Source organism: Perna viridis, chromosome 4, assembly GCF_037379345.1.
Source record: "Perna viridis isolate PV_CMFRI_1.1 ecotype Kerala chromosome 4, ASM3737934v1, whole genome shotgun sequence".
Classification (NCBI taxonomy): domain Eukaryota; kingdom Metazoa; phylum Mollusca; class Bivalvia; order Mytilida; family Mytilidae; genus Perna; species Perna viridis.
The window spans coordinates 30,027,240-30,044,690 of record NC_142448.1 but is presented as its reverse complement, the minus strand read 5'-3'; the positions used below and the strand labels follow the sequence as shown (position 1 = coordinate 30,044,690).

At 30.4% G+C, this 17,451-nt stretch overlaps 1 protein-coding gene across 6 annotated transcripts in view; it reads right to left on the bottom strand.

The window, feature by feature from the left end:
* Positions 1 to 17,451, bottom strand: part of LOC148619687 (cadherin-23-like) — a 185,604-nt gene that overhangs the window by 83,652 nt on the left and 84,501 nt on the right. For all 6 annotated transcript variants that reach the window (XM_088579862.1, XM_088579858.1, XM_088579859.1 and 3 more), the window contains 17 exons: positions 17,244 to 17,362; positions 16,343 to 16,464; positions 15,789 to 15,961; positions 15,115 to 15,224; positions 14,211 to 14,339; positions 13,597 to 13,655; positions 12,469 to 12,730; positions 11,653 to 11,895; positions 9,278 to 9,375; positions 6,041 to 6,203; positions 5,199 to 5,319; positions 4,587 to 4,705; positions 3,686 to 3,807; positions 3,132 to 3,304; positions 2,458 to 2,567; positions 1,554 to 1,682; positions 989 to 1,047 (listed from right to left, as the gene is read on the bottom strand). In XM_088579862.1, coding sequence (XP_088435988.1) covers positions 989 to 1,047; positions 1,554 to 1,682; positions 2,458 to 2,567; positions 3,132 to 3,304; positions 3,686 to 3,807; positions 4,587 to 4,705; positions 5,199 to 5,319; positions 6,041 to 6,203; positions 9,278 to 9,375; positions 11,653 to 11,895; positions 12,469 to 12,730; positions 13,597 to 13,655; positions 14,211 to 14,339; positions 15,115 to 15,224; positions 15,789 to 15,961; positions 16,343 to 16,464; positions 17,244 to 17,362 — 2,311 coding nt within the window. The remainder of the gene's footprint in view (positions 1 to 988; positions 1,048 to 1,553; positions 1,683 to 2,457; positions 2,568 to 3,131; positions 3,305 to 3,685; positions 3,808 to 4,586; positions 4,706 to 5,198; positions 5,320 to 6,040; positions 6,204 to 9,277; positions 9,376 to 11,652; positions 11,896 to 12,468; positions 12,731 to 13,596; positions 13,656 to 14,210; positions 14,340 to 15,114; positions 15,225 to 15,788; positions 15,962 to 16,342; positions 16,465 to 17,243; positions 17,363 to 17,451) is intronic.

Here is a 17,451-nt window from a genome sequence, read left to right as displayed (position 1 = left end):
GTAATTATCCTATTAATAATAATTGTATCAAAAACTAAAAAACAAGAAAAACCAAAAGTGTTGTATGCATTTATTTTGAAAGACATCATAGGCTTTCATACTGAATGTTCACATACTGTTATAAAACTTATTATAGACTCTCATACTGAATGTTCACATACTGTTATAAAACTTACTATGAACTCTCATACTGAATGTTCACATACTGTTATAAAACTTATTATAGACTCTCATACTGAATGTTCACATACTGTTATAAAACTTACTATGAACTCTCATACTGAATGTTCACATACTGTTATCAAACTTACTATGGACTTTCATACTGAATGTTCACATACTGTTATCAAAATTACCATGGAGTCTCATACTGAATGTTCACATACTGTTATCAAACTTACTATGGACTCTCATACTGAATGTTCACATACTGTTATAAAACTTACTATGGACTTTCATACTGAATGTTCACATACTGTTATCAAAATTACCATGGAGTCTCATACTGAATGTTCACATACTGTTATCAAACTTATCATGTACTCTCATACTGAATGTTCACATGCTGTTATCAAACTTACCATGGACTCTCATACTGAATGTTCACATACTGTTATCAAACTTACCATGGAGTCTCATACTGAATGTTCACATACTGTTATAAAAACTTACTATGGAGTCTCATACTGAATGTTCACATGCTGTTATCAAACTTACCATGGACTCTCCTACTGAATGCTCACATACTGTTATCAAACTTACCATGGACTCTCCTACTGAATGTTCACATACTGTTATCAAACTTACCATGGAGTCTCATACTGAATGTTCACATACTGTTATAAAAACTTACCATGGAGTCTCATACTGAATGTTCACATACTGTTATCAAACTTACCATGGACTCTCCTACTGAATGTTCACATACTGTTATCAAAATTACCATGGACTCTCATACTGAATGTTCACATGCTGTTATCAAACTTACCATGGAGTTTCTATACTGTATGATAACAAACTATTATTTCCCTTGTCTTTGTCAGTGGCCTAAAATAAAAGTACTACTAATTACCAGTTAAAAAATACTTGTACCAATAAGTCCTCTGCTTTCAATTTTACTAATCATTAAAGAGCCTAATAATGTTAAAAAGTGGACTATTGAGAAAGATGTAATATAAGTTTGACTGATGTTCTCACTTTTTCTACTGATTTAAGACTAGAAATATAGAGAATTATCCTTACTTCCTACGAGCATATAAATTACCCCTGAAGTTAGATAAGCTTCCCTTGCAGATCTTTGATAACTACTATTTTTGTTGATGAACATCTATGTATGATATCCAATCTTCATGTAAAGTTTCATAAAAATGCAATGTAACTTTATGAAGAGTTGTGCTCATAAGTTACAAATGAGTGATAGAAAAGTAAACCAAAATGGGATATACAATGTGTATCAGTAAATATAATTGTATACAATGCCATGTGACATTCAATGAAATAATGAACCTAATGTAAGTTTATCAATATAGTTCAACTATTTTTTTAAGACATACCATTACATGTCCCACAATAATATGTGGAGACTCCTCTGAAATGTTGTTGAAGTTGTATGATGCATTGTTGAAAATGGGTTTGTTGTCATTGATATCAATCACTGTTATACTGACTGTCGTTGTATTGACCTAGAAATAGACATGAAATCAAAACAAAATTACTATACCTTTTATAACCATCCTCCTTTAAAGCACATAATAATAATGCATATGACAAATCCTAATGAAATAAAAGACAATTGTACAATGCTTAAGTGAAAAGTATTTGTGTTGTAATATTACTTTTTAGTTTAATTTTGAAGAATGACAATTTTATTTACCAGATAAGGCATAATTATGATTTTGTATCAAATCTTATTGTAATTTCATCTCCCCTTTCCAATGTCAATTTCCATAAGAAATTTATAATTTATTTGGCTTATTTAGAGGTTTCCAAACAATAGAATTTGTCAGACTTTCTTCTGTGTCTATTTGGGTCATAATACTGTAGGTCAGAAATGAAGTACCTGCTGTTGTAATTACTTCAGATAAAGGGTAAAATTTTGCTAAATTGACTGGACTATATGGCCTTATCAGCAGAACTAGATGGACCACCAACTTATAAATATATCTCATGATAAATTCACTCAATTTTCATAATTTACATTGCTAAGTAAAAGTTTTATATTTCCAAAATTTTTAGAACCTTTATAAGACTATTTAGCAATAAAAAAAATAGATTACATTTCTTTATAAGCAAGTGTGTAACTGGTAACAACAATCAGCAATAAAATGTAATGATTTAATATTGTTATTCTTATAAATGATACCAAAAACTATTCACTTCAATATAATATGTATTATTGGTAAAGATTGGCTGGTTGTCATTGAGATTTCTTATACCCACAATAACTAAAGTGCTCACAGTGTGTTCTCCATCTGAGACCTGAACAGTAATATTAAATTTTTTCTTTGTTTCATAATCAAAAGGCTTCTTAGATGTAATAATGCCTTTATCTTTGTCAATTGAAAAATCTGAAAAATAAAATCAAGATGCATGAACAGTGAAATCAAGGTGTATGTACAGTGAAATCAAGATGCATGTACATTGAAATCAAGGTGTATGTACAGTAAGTGAAATCAAGATGCATGTACATTGAAATCAAGGTGTATGTAAAGTTTTGTGTGTTTGTTTTCATGATATACTGTACTAGTCAGCTTACTGATTTGGATTTGAAACAAAAAATACAAAAACAAGAACAAAATCAAGGAATTATTCCTTAATCAGTAATTTCTCTATGTTATCAGGCATTTTTTTTTCACGTTAAGTTCAAGTTAAATTAATAATACTTTCATGTTAAATTTCAATGATGAGTTTATGGTATTCAATCAGATTTATGTGAATTTATGTTAAAATTTCCTTAATGTGAAATTCTTGTTAAATCAACATTGAATTAATGTTAAGTTTTAATATTAAACTTGCGTTAATCTGCTTGATTAATGTTTTATTTCATATTGAAATATTAACATGAATTTAACATCTACATTTAAGCAGCTACAACATGTATCTAATCAGTGAAATATTTATCTTATAATTACCTGAACTTATCACAGTGTACTTCAGTGTTGTCTGTGTATCTACATCAGTGGCTTTGACCACACCTACAATGGTTCCTGATGGTTGGTTCTCAGACAGAGTAAAGTGATATGGACCATCAAACTGTGGAGGGTTATCATTAGTATCGTTCACATTGATGATGACTGTTGTGGATCTGAAAAGTAATTCAATGACCTCAATTTTCAGAATTTGATCTCAGTTTATTGTGTTTTTTTTTTTTGCATGTGTTACTTTTTTTGAATTTTAACTACTTTGTTTTTTATACATTCAAATTTACTATATTTTGGTAGCTCATTACTTTTTAAGATATATGCGAAAAGTGAAATAGCATGATAATGTTTATATTTCCTAAATACACAGCAACAAACACCAAGAAAAAATACGCTATGGAAATAGTTATAAATCTTAACAAAGTGAGCTAAAAGTACCACAGTATAAAAAAAACTAAATCAGTTTTCTAAAAAAGCTAAAATATTTAAGATTAAATTTATCTTCCATATATTAACCCCACCCTCCAAAATAATGCACTACGTACCCTGTAAGCTTTGGATTTCCATTATCAATAGCTTGAACAGATACAGTGTATTCCCTTTCAACTAATTCATAGTCTAAAGTTTTATTAACAATCACTTGCCCTGAACTATCAACTACAAAACGCTGCAAATACAACACTTCAATGACAGTTTAAGCAAAGTCTACAATAATAACTAAATACAGTCAAACATGTCATAGAGACAAACAGACCCTAGCAGCATAGAAACAAAGGGGCCCAGCACCATAGAGACAAACTGGTCCAGCACCACAACCTTGAAAAAATTACTGCAGTCTGAGAAAACTATTTGTGATGTCATTGATTTCAAAATCTTTGGATGGAGTTACCATGGAAGGTAAGAGTATTCTTATAATAATTTAAGTAGTTTTCAAGTTTTGTGACACTTAGGCCTGTAGTCAACAGTAACCAGTGTCTGATTAGAGTATTCCTATGTAGTTCATTCTATGTAAAATTCACCTGTACCGTCTGTTTTATGTGACCACAATATTGCTCTCAATTGAAAGGTCACTTATGACAGGTTTGACTGAAAAAGGTAATTTTTTAATATAAAGTACATCTATATTTCTTTTTCACAAATATTTAAAATCTAGCACTATTTCAAGGATTAGTGCATGGTACTGCTTCAACAAAATAACATTTATGATTAAGATCATGATTTCAGTTAAATTTCTGTTTAAAAGTTGACCAAATTTCTTTCATAAGTAAAGTTGAAATTTCAAACCAATTCTATATATTTGGAATTTAGAAAAAGATATAATTCTCAGTAGAAATTTTCTTGTGAATCTGCTTGGCTTGCAGTGGAAGTAAAAACTAAATGTTTTATAAATTTCATGAACCATATGTTTCTTTGAAGTCGTCTTATCAAAGATGTACCAATACTAACATTGTCTAAGGATTTGTATGTGAGATTTCCATTTACACCAGTATCATTATCAGTGGCAGACAGCTTACAGTCTGGTACAGAGCCTATGGTATTCTCCTTTACTGTGCACTGGTACAAATCTAAAATAAAATGGTAAATAATAGTACTGTGGTCATGTTTTGGTATTATGCTGTCGTCGTCTTCTTTCGTAGAAGTTTCTTGTCCGTACAATAGCTTCAGTTAACTTGAGTATAGTTAGTATGTGAATGGATCTTTTTGAAATTGTACCACTAGGTGTCATACCACGAAAGAAAGGCTAATGTTAGATTGATTTTTTGGAGTTGTGACTTGAACCATTTAGGATTGGATCTTTTTATATTATACCACAAGGTTCTATACCACAAAAGAAACGCTTTAATGGACTTTGAGGTTATGACTTAAACTGTTAAGGACTGGGGACAGGTGAGCTAAAAAATTAATGAAAGCATGAATTTATGAAACAAAAATTGTAAATGAATGAAAACAAGAATTCATGAATGGACAAATGAAAGAAAAATATGAAAAAATAACTATTTATTGAACCCAGAATTAAAGCCTGACACTGTCCTATGCAGATGAAGCAGTATGTTTTACCTTTGTCAAACTTTGGTTTATTGTCATTCACATCAGTAACACTAACCACTACTGTTGCTGTTGAAATTCTGGCTGGTTTGCCTGGTTCGTTGTAAAATGGCTTTCTGTCTGTAGCTCCTATCTAAATGAAGAAATATGCAAATGTTTTGAAAGTCAACATATAACAAGTGTATTACAAGGCATGAAAAAGATTTTCAAACTAAAAGAAAAGAATATTTAATTATATAGATGACACTCTTTGAAAAAAAAAATCTTTCAATGGATAACAATATAATGACCTTACCAACTGAAGCATACAAATATTTTCACAATAGCTACATGAATTAATGTATATAAAGTCCTGTAATTTGATGGAACAAACTACATTTTTATATCCCATGAATTAATTTTCATATCAAGACAAGCCCAATTTAAAAACAAAATAACTATTTTCATCATTTTTTTTTAAATGTTGGTTGTTCACTCAAAGGACAGTTAGTTTGAACAGCACAAATTTGTATCACATCCCATTCAATTTTAAAAAGGTTAAGTACTATCTTGAATAAACTCAATTATTTGTATGCAAACGTTTCATTTAAAACTGCATATATTGGTGTGTCTTACCTTACAACTTAAAAGTCAAACATATACAAAGCACTAAATATTTTCTCACAGTTTATTTTATGATCTTAGAGCATTGTTTCAATGAGAGTATATTTATATTTGCAATTAAATAAAAAGGTACATGTAGAACTTGCAATTAAATAAAAAGGTGCATATAGAACTTGCAACAATTCCTTATCAATATTTTTCCCCAAATAAGATGAATGACATCTTCTATCCTTTTTTTTAGTGTTGCTCACCACAAGATTGTACTTCTTTACAGTTTCATAATCAAGTTTTTTGACAAGGTAAATATTCCCACTCAGTTCATCAATACGGAAATGTCCACCATTGTTACCACTCTGTATGCTATAGTGCACTGTATTAAACTCCTCTGTAGGGTCAACATCTATAGCTTGTATCCTGTGATTTATGTTAAAGGTAAATTAGTCAACAATACTGATTTGATTATCAGACATTGTATTCTCATTGTATTTCATCTGTAAGTTTGATAACTAGAGTTGTTGTTTCATAGGTAATTTCCTAATATCTTTGCTTAACATTATCAAAGTACTCATAAACTGAATCAATCTACATTGACTGCTTGAATTTTTTTATACCTCAAATAATTGTTAAGTTGTTAAAATAAGGATAAGATAAAGTAAAAAATCTGGATTGCCTACAAACGTATCTAAACACAAGATTGTTGTTGTAAATTGTTCTCATTGAATTTCTTGATTTAAATTTACAATTCTGTTTACAACTGACATCCAATTTATCTTAAAAATATCACACAAAAATTCAATTGGCATCCTAACAGTGTACTTAACATTTATGTAATATTCAGGTTCATTGTCTGTTTTCATGGAACACCTATAGATGAATGATTACAGAACCCTCTCATATTTTGCAGCATAATCAAATTATAAACTATTAGTTGGTCTTTTCGAGTTTCTAAATTTTCAAGGTTAAATTCAGTTTAGCGAACTATAGGTCGAAACTGTCTGTCAAATCAAATTACAAACTACTAGTTGGTCTTTTCCAGTTTCTAAATTTTCAAGGTTAAATTTAGTTTAGCGTACTCTAGGTCGAAAATGTCTGTCAGATCAAATTACAAACTACTAGTTGGTCTTTTCCAGTTTCTAAATTTTCAAGGTTAAATTTAGTTTAGCGAACTCTAGGTCGAAAATGTCTGTCAAATTACAAACTACTAGTAGGTCTTTTCCAGTTTCTAAATTTTCAAGGTTAAATTTAGTTTAGCGAACTCTAGGTCGAAACTGTCTGTCAAATTAAATTACAAACTACTAGTAGGTCTTCCAGTTTCTAAATTTTAAAGGTTAAATTTAGTTTAGCGAACTATAGGTCGAAACTGTCTGTCCAATCAAATTACAAACTATTAGTCAGCCTTTTCCAGTTTCTAAATTTTCAAGGTTAAATTTAGTTTAGCGAACTATAGGTCGAAACTGTTTGTCAAATCAAATTACAAACTACTAGTCAGCCTTTTCCAGTTTCTAAATTTTCAAGGTTAAATTTAGATTAGCAAACTATAGGTCGAAACTGTCTGTCAAATCAAATTACAAACTAGTAGTTGGTCTTTTCCAGTTTCTAAATTTTCAAGGTTAAATTTACTTTAGCAAATTCCAGGTCAAAACTGTCTTTCAAATCAAATTTCAAACTAGAGCCACAATTGTTAAAGTCAATCTTGCCCTTAGAACCATGTACATCACATCTAGCTACAACTATTTCTCAGTTGGTAAGCTATAGCTCAAGTGATACAAATTGTTGCATAGACACCTATGTGTCCTGTAAAAGCACTTACTTCCTTGGCATTAGTTCAAGAGACACATAAACATTAACACCAAGCCTAAGAACAAGATTTCAACAATAAGGTTTATCAAAGGAAACACTAGCCATGCATTTTATTCCATAAAACACCTTGTAACAGCTGTATCATCACGTATAATTTTAGATACATCTACGTTTGAAAAAGGAAAATATTTTCTTAACACATGGCCAAATAACCAAACAGAATGATTATTACGAATAGCAAATAGCAGTAACACCAGACAACAGAATGACACCATTTCTGGAAAAATTACTATGCCACCATCTAAGCAAAGTTCTATTCTTATTTGTTATCTCCTTTGGATGTCACAAGGCAATAACTGTACTGAAAATCTGTTAAGATCAGTACACAATTTGTTTTCAATCAGTTTATAGTTTGTTTGATTCAGCATTTTTTTGTCTTGTTTTTCTGTTTGGAGGGATATAGGATAAGAATGACTTCTGTAGCCATAAATAATAGAATGTACCCTTTCCACATTAAAGTATGATAATGCTAAAATTGCCCACCTCTCTTGATAAGCAACATTCATTTTTTGGTAAAAGGGGCCATGTTTTCTCTTGATAAAAATTCCTAACGCTAACACCTAATTGAATTCTGTCCAGCAGTGTCTGAGGCGAAGATTAATCCAAGTAATTACATTAAAAATAGCAAAAAAATGCTGAAAAATGACAAAACTTTCAACATGGCTTTACATTTACACAGAAATTTGACCACAGATAGATCTCATCATTACGAACATTTTAACCCCTTCAGAATTTTGCTAAACCTTATTGTTTTGCAGACGTATGGGAAAACAAAAATCCCTACATCAGTTCTACAAAGAATACCCTAAGGAAAATTCATATCAAGTTTGGTTCTGATTAGTGATGTAGTTTCAACCAATGCTAAATCTTAGAACTGAAAAATCTCATATAATCAGAAAGAAATTTCTATCATACACAGAATTGTAAAGAATGTACAAATAAAGAGTAATCAGGGAACCACGATTAGACTGGGAATTAAAAGAATATATTCCAAGGATATAGGCTAGACAGGGAAAATAGACACATACAACATACAAAAATAAAATAACCAAAATAACAGGTACAAAGAACAAATGTAACTAAGTAACTTGACCTCTACTAAAAACTGGGAGTATGGAAGTGTTGAAGTATGGCATATTTTATCATATTGACCTTTTCACAAGCTACTTATAATAGCAGTAAAATTTGTTTTCGACTGCAAATTTCAATGGCCTAAGTCACCCTGGTAATAATTAAGTGGAGGTCAATAAAATCAACAATCCTATCTAAAGAGCATTGACATCTTAGTATGAAGAGAATTTAAATTCAACTATTAGATGTTAATATTGTGTCTGACAAAAGTTATGAATTTTGGAATTAAACCATTACATTAGCCAATTGTTTTCTAAAATAACCTTTAAGAAGTTTGGGCTAATTAAGGAATGACATATTTTTTTTGGTCTATGAAGAAATAATCTCAATCACACGGTGCACACTAAAAACCTGCATAGCTGGTTTTTTTCAAGGGTGCACCACGAGCATTGAGGTTATTTTAAATATACCAAATAAATATAACAGTCATTCCTTATAATTTAGTTTTAGTATCAAGTACCCAAGTTTCCTACTGTTGGTTATAATAAAGTTCTTACCTCAGATCATTGACCTTTCCACCTACTTTTTTATCTTCTCCTATGGGCTTCAAGGTAAAATTTGTTTTATTGAATACTGGACTGTGGTCATTGACATCCTAAAATTTGCAAATTTGAAAGTTATTATGCCTAGTCCCGTGACAATGTCTCACCAGAAAAGAAAGTCAGGGTTACAATCCTAATGACATAAGTTCAATCTGAAGAACCATGACTTTTACTTTGATGTAAAAGATACTGCAAAAAATACAGATATCAAACTAACTGTGATATGGTGTATGTTACATCTTATTTCTTATAAAGCAATATTAAAAAATATAATAATGAAAAAAAAAAAATTAAAAAAAACGGTATAAATAAAATCTTCATGATGAGAATGATGTCCACTGTGTGAACCTACCAGAAAGATTCATTACTAAAACATCTAGAATAGATAATATCAACACTGGTTAAAAAATACAGGTATGGCAGAGCTTACAAAACATATTTTTCAAAAACTTTAAATTTCTAAGAGAGACAACTCTCACAATATTAATTAGCCAATCATCATCAATTTTTCATATTGTATAAGATATTTATAGCAGAGACCATTGATATATATTTTAAAATAAAAATACTTTGACAAATGTAGGAGTAAGTCACTTAATAGTAGGATGGACAGACAGATATCTAGCATTTCTAGTACAAGTATTTAATTGTTCCTATTTTATGACATAAATATTTGCCTTTTATTGTTTTATATTTCAACTGTTACCAAGACTCAGTATTGTAACTTCAGTGTAAATTTCATCCAAAATTCAAGGCTTTGAAAATGTAGGTGTGAGAGCACTTACAAAACAATTTTTAGACAAAATTTCCATGACAAAAAAAAAATTCTCACAATATTAGCTAAAAAATTTTGATTTAATGATACATGGTATAGCCATTTTAGATACATATATTTTTAAGTTGCTAATGTTGTTAGAGACTTCTTGCACTCGTAATTTCAGTACTTAATATTTGCATATGATTTGCATAAATATGTACTTTTGTGCCACATAATGCTGCAGATCCTCGCTGTGTTTACCCCCATACCGTCATAGTTCTAGCTTCATACAAAATAAAAATGTACCATCAAGTATCATACATGTGTGTTCCATGTGTGTATCTTGCTTGTACGAGAACAGGAAGTTTACATGAAATGATTGGTTAGCTTTGAACGTTACCCAGTTTCCAATTCAGGCACTGAGGCTATATAGGTCATATACATAAGCACACCCCGATATTTATGAATATTCACTACTGGCTACTTAATCTGGTTCGCTACAACGTACCTTTTTTAAAACATATCATGCACATGTCTATGCGTGTTTTTTTTTGCTTGTATTAGAACAGGCAGTATACATTAAAAGATAAAATGCACAAAATTTATGTAACATTACCCAGTTTCCCATTCAAACACACACATTCGTTAGAATTAATTATATTAAGGTCATACAAAAATGTATATATATTATAAAGACACAGATTTCTACATATATAGCCAATGCCGGTTGTTCAATTTTGTTCCAGATAATTGAAAACATTCAGGTCATAATGGTTACGAAAGAGTATGCAATAATATCAAGGGAACCAAGATTTTAGCGGAAGTCATCCGATTTTAGAGCATATCGCATTTGTACCATTTTGGATGTTGAACATAAGCCAAAATCAGTGACAATTAGCGACTTCAGTCTTTGATTTTATAAATCTGTTGAGAAATATAGGACTAGTTCAGCTTACACAGACAGACGCACATGGATGGATTATGCACATTTCTAAGTCCTGGCATCATGTGGCAGTGGCAAAATAGTTTACTGATATTGTGTAATTGAGAAGTAATTCGATTTTACATCAAACATAATTGTGGTTCAGTTTAACTCGAAGAATTTTATTGTAACTAGTAAGAATTTTAGAAATTCATTGACTATATTATATATTACAAGGATAATATACACTTTTATGCCCCAGATGGCCAGAACCAAATCAACCAGTGCTCTTTTGATTTTGAATCACTTTGAAATATATTGAACTCTGATATTTAGATCTTTGTTAGTAATTTCCCCTTATCAACTGATAGTAATTATACCTACATAGCATTTACTATTTTTTAACACAGTTCAATTGTAACACCTGGGGTCACAGTTGTCAGTGAACAAACAAATGTGGATCCACAGGGGATTTTTACTAAGTTATGTATAATTATGGGAAATTGAACAATCAGAACTCTTTTCATAAAGAAATTTCATGCAAAGTAACCGTCTATATAATAAAACTGAAAAATTGTATTCAACAAATGGAAAACAGTTCCATTGAAAACCAACATAATTGAAGATTTTTTATTCATTTGTCTTACTAACCTGAATTATAATTGTCACATTTTGAATAGCCTCTTGCTTTCCAGGGCACTGAGAATTATACCATTTGATTTGAACAATGTTCTTTTCCTTAATTCCATCTTGATTAATTTGAAGTTTCTTTTTAGCATAAACCCACACATGATTAACATGAGAACCTGTCATATCAACAGTTATATTGAATGGATTTGGCACACCGCCGAAAGAATTTTGTCTGTTTTGATCAGTTGTATCATCATCATGAATCTGTAAAAATGAATTAAAAATCCTGTAAAGGTACTTTTAGTATTCATGGATATCTAACTTTGTAGTACTAGTATGCCAAAATTTGATAAGATCATGAATTTTATTTAAACATTTAAACTTTGTGTAGAATCTTTACATTTCATTGTTAGTTAAATTAGATTTTTTTTCTACATAAAAGAGTTACCTAATTGACATATTCAACTTCTAATTATTTTTTGTGTGAGTTCATATTGCAAGTGATGAAGTTTTTTATATACTCTCTTGTTTTCATTATTTTCAGTTTTTATCTGTCCTCTACATTATGTATATAGATCATCTCTTTTCATGTTTTTCTGTTTTTGGTCATGTATTATGATGTCACTGAATTGTCCAGATAAGCTCATTATTTAGAATAAATGTTTGAAACTATATTTCAGATTGATGGTGTGACAACCAAGAATATGAAAGTTACTATGTGTGGAAGTTGCATAAATAATACTAATTAATTCTTGAGTTCAGAGGAGTGACATATCCTTAGACATAATTTACTCATATTAAGCATTTAAGTCCTTGACAAAACACAAAAATATTTACCCAACAATCATGGAAGTTTCTTGGTTGGTCTAATTCCTTGAAGACGTAAGTCACTTCCTTATCCTCCTCACTGTAGTATGGACAGTGATCATTTACATCCTTGACATGAACTATGACCTCTGTTGTTCCAGTTAATGGTGGGTCACCTTGATCTGTTGCCATGACAACTAGTTTTATATCACCTGATTTGCCTAAAACTTCACGGTCCAGTGCACCATGTACTCTGATCAGACCATTACGGTCAATGGTGAAGTTCTGACTCCTACATTTGATAAATGATAAATATTTTAAATTTCCTGATGTGACAAAAATAATACTTTGTAATTGTAACTTAAATCAGAAATTCAATAGAGACTGGCTTACAAATTAAAGGGAGACAAGACACAAAATTTCTTCATTAAATTTTAAATAACAATATTAATTTCACCATATTATATGATTTGTGTAAGTTTGTTCCAAACTTGTTTATTTTCATTAGATTTTGATAATTTCATTTGAAAGAAAGAACAATACACAGAGTGACAGAATTCATCACTTGGATCTATCATCCTAATGAAAATAAAAGCCAACAAGACAAGAAACAATTTGGCTTCTCACTTTCTAAACATAATAATTGCAGGTCAGTGGAACACTCTGCATCATATACATCAGCTATTTTCCAAAGATTAATTAATTTTTTCAGGAACATGCATAGAGTTTCAATGTACCAAAATGGAGGCTGAAAACCAATGACATAGCCATTCCATATATGATACCTGTAATTGAAGGTCACTCCTGGTTTTCATTTATGTATACTGTGAAAGTTCTAATTGTTGGGGACCAATTTTCATGATTTTCGTGGGTAGGTCAAACCACGAAATTTGGTTCCCAATGAATAGTAGATTACCATTGATGTGTATACTGAAAATTTCAAAACTGTTATCAAACTTACCATGGACTCTCCTACTGAATGTTCACATACTGTTATCAAACTTACCATGGACTCTCCTACTGAACGTTCACATACTGTTATCAAACTTACCATGGACTCTCCTACTGAATGGACTCTCCTACTGAACGTTCACATACTGTTATCAAACTTACCATGGACTCTCCTACTGAATGTTCACATACTGTTATCAAACTTACCATGGAGTCTCTATACTGTATGATAACAAACTATTATTTCCCTTGTCCTTGTCTGTGGCCTAAAATAAAAGTACTACTAATTACCAGTTAAAAAATACTTGTACCAATAAGTCCTCTGCTTTCAATTTTACTAATCATTAAAGAACCTACCAATGTTAAAAAGTGGACTATAGAGAAAGATGTAATATAAGTTTGATTGATATTCTCACTATTTCTACTGATATCAGATGAGCTACCTTTACTTCCACTCTGGCCTATCAGCATATCAATTAACCCTTAAGTTGGATAATCTCCCCTTGTAGATCGTTGATAACTTTCAATCTTTGTATTGATGAAAGTATATGTATGATATCAAACCTCCATGTAAAGTTTCATAAAAATGCTATGTAAATTTTAGGTAGAGTTGTGCTCACATGTTACAGATATGTGATAAAAAAGTAAACCAAAATGAAAAATACAATGTGTATCATTAAATATACATTGTGTACAATGTCATGTGACATTCAATGTGTATCATTAAATATACACTGTGTACAATGCCACCTGACATTCAATGAAATAATGAACCTAATGTAAGTTTATCAAAATAGTTCAAGTATTTTTACAAGACATACCATTACATGTCCCACAATAATTTGTGGAGACTCCTCTGAAATGTTGTTGAAGTTGTATGATGCATTGTTGAAAATGGGTTTGTTGTCATTGATATCAATCACTGTTATACTGACTGTCGTTGTATTGACCTAGAAATAGACATGAAATCAAAACAAAATTACTATACCTTTTATAACCATCCTCCTTTAAAGCACATAATAATAATGCATATGACAAATCCTAATGAAATAAAAGACAATTGTACAATGCTTAAGTGAAAAGTATTTGTGTTGTAATATTACTTTTTAGTTTAATTTTGAAGAATGACAATTTTATTTACCAGATAAGGCATAATTATGATTTTGTATCAAATCTTATTGTAATTTCATCTCCCCTTTCCAATGTCAATTTCCATAAGAAATTTATAATTTATTTGGCTTATTTAGAGGTTTCCAAACAATAGAATTTGTCAGACTTTCTTCTGTGTCTATTTGGGTCATAATACTGTAGGTCAGAAATGAAGTACCTGCTGTTGTAATTACTTCAGATAAAGGGTAAAATTTTGCTAAATTGACTGGACTATATGGCCTTATCAGCAGAACTAGATGGACCACCAACTTATAAATATATCTCATGATAAATTCACTCAATTTTCATAATTTACATTGCTAAGTAAAAGTTTTATATTTCCAAAATTTTTAGAACCTTTATAAGACTATTTAGCAATAAAAAAAATAGATTACATTTCTTTATAAGCAAGTGTGTAACTGGTAACAACAATCAGCAATAAAATGTAATGATTTAATATTGTTATTCTTATAAATGATACCAAAAACTATTCACTTCAATATAATATGTATTATTGGTAAAGATTGGCTGGTTGTCATTGAGATTTCTTATACCCACAATAACTAAAGTGCTCACAGTGTGTTCTCCATCTGAGACCTGAACAGTAATATTAAATTTTTTCTTTGTTTCATAATCAAAAGGCTTCTTAGATGTAATAATGCCTTTATCTTTGTCAATTGAAAAATCTGAAAAATAAAATCAAGATGCATGAACAGTGAAATCAAGGTGTATGTACAGTGAAATCAAGATGCATGTACATTGAAATCAAGGTGTATGTACAGTAAGTGAAATCAAGATGCATGTACATTGAAATCAAGGTGTATGTAAAGTTTTGTGTGTTTGTTTTCATGATATACTGTACTAGTCAGCTTACTGATTTGGATTTGAAACAAAAAATACAAAAACAAGAACAAAATCAAGGAATTATTCCTTAATCAGTAATTTCTCTATGTTATCAGGCATTTTTTTTTCACGTTAAGTTCAAGTTAAATTAATAATACTTTCATGTTAAATTTCAATGATGAGTTTATGGTATTCAATCAGATTTATGTGAATTTATGTTAAAATTTCCTTAATGTGAAATTCTTGTTAAATCGATATTGAATTAATGTTAAGTTTTAATATTAAACTTGCGTTAATCTGCTTGATTAATGTTTTATTTCATATTGAAATATTAACATGAATTTAACATCTACATTTAAGCAGCTACAACATGTATCTAATCAGTGAAATATTTATCTTATAATTACCTGAACTTATCACAGTGTACTTCAGTGTTGTCTGTGTATCTACATCAGTGGCTTTGACCACACCTACAATGGTTCCTGATGGTTGGTTCTCAGACAGAGTAAAGTGATATGGACCATCAAACTGTGGAGGGTTATCATTAGTATCGTTCACATTGATGATGACTGTTGTGGATCTGAAAAGTAATTCAATGACCTCAATTTTCAGAATTTGATCTCAGTTTATTGTGTTTTTTTTTTTGCATGTGTTACTTTTTTTGAATTTTAACTACTTTGTTTTTTATACATTCAAATTTACTATATTTTGGTAGCTCATTACTTTTTTAAGATATATGCGAAAAGTGAAATAGCATGATAATGTTTATATTTCCTAAATACACAGCAACAAACACCAAGAAAAAATACGCTATGGAAATAGTTATAAATCTTAACAAAGTGAGCTAAAAGTACCACAGTATAAAAAAAACTAAATCAGTTTTCTAAAAAAGCTAAAATATTTAAGATTAAATTTATCTTCCATATATTAACCCCACCCTCCAAAATAATGCACTACGTACCCTGTAAGCTTTGGATTTCCATTATCAATAGCTTGAACAGATACAGTGTATTCCCTTTCAACTAATTCATAGTCTAAAGTTTTATTAACAATCACTTGCCCTGAACTATCAACTACAAAACGCTGCAAATACAACACTTCAATGACAGTTTAAGCAAAGTCTACAATAATAACTAAATACAGTCAAACATGTCATAGAGACAAACAGACCCTAGCAGCATAGAAACAAAGGGGCCCAGCACCATAGAGACAAACTGGTCCAGCACCACAACCTTGAAAAAATTACTGCAGTCTGAGAAAACTATTTGTGATGTCATTGATTTCAAAATCTTTGGATGGAGTTACCATGGAAGGTAAGAGTATTCTTATAATAATTTAAGTAGTTTTCAAGTTTTGTGACACTTAGGCCTGTAGTCAACAGTAACCAGTGTCTGATTAGAGTATTCCTATGTAGTTCATTCTATGTAAAATTCACCTGTACCGTCTGTTTTATGTGACCACAATATTGCTCTCAATTGAAAGGTCACTTATGACAGGTTTGACTGAAAAAGGTAATTTTTTAATATAAAGTACATCTATATTTCTTTTTCACAAATATTTAAAATCTAGCACTATTTCAAGGATTAGTGCATGGTACTGCTTCAACAAAATAACATTTATGATTAAGATCATGATTTCAGTTAAATTTCTGTTTAAAAGTTGACCAAATTTCTTTCATAAGTAAAGTTGAAATTTCAAACCAATTCTATATATTTGGAATTTAGAAAAAGATATAATTCTCAGTAGAAATTTTCTTGTGAATCTGCTTGGCTTGCAGTGGAAGTAAAAACTAAATGTTTTATAAATTTCATGAACCATATGTTTCTTTGAAGTCGTCTTATCAAAGATGTACCAATACTAACATTGTCTAAGGATTTGTATGTGAGATTTCCATTTACACCAGTATCATTATCAGTGGCAGACAGCTTACAGTCTGGTACAGAGCCTATGGTATTCTCCTTTACTGTGCACTGGTACAAATCTAAAATAAAATGGTAAATAATAGTACTGTGGTCATGTTTTGGTATTATGCTGTCGTCGTCTTCTTTCGTAGAAGTTTCTTGTCCGTAC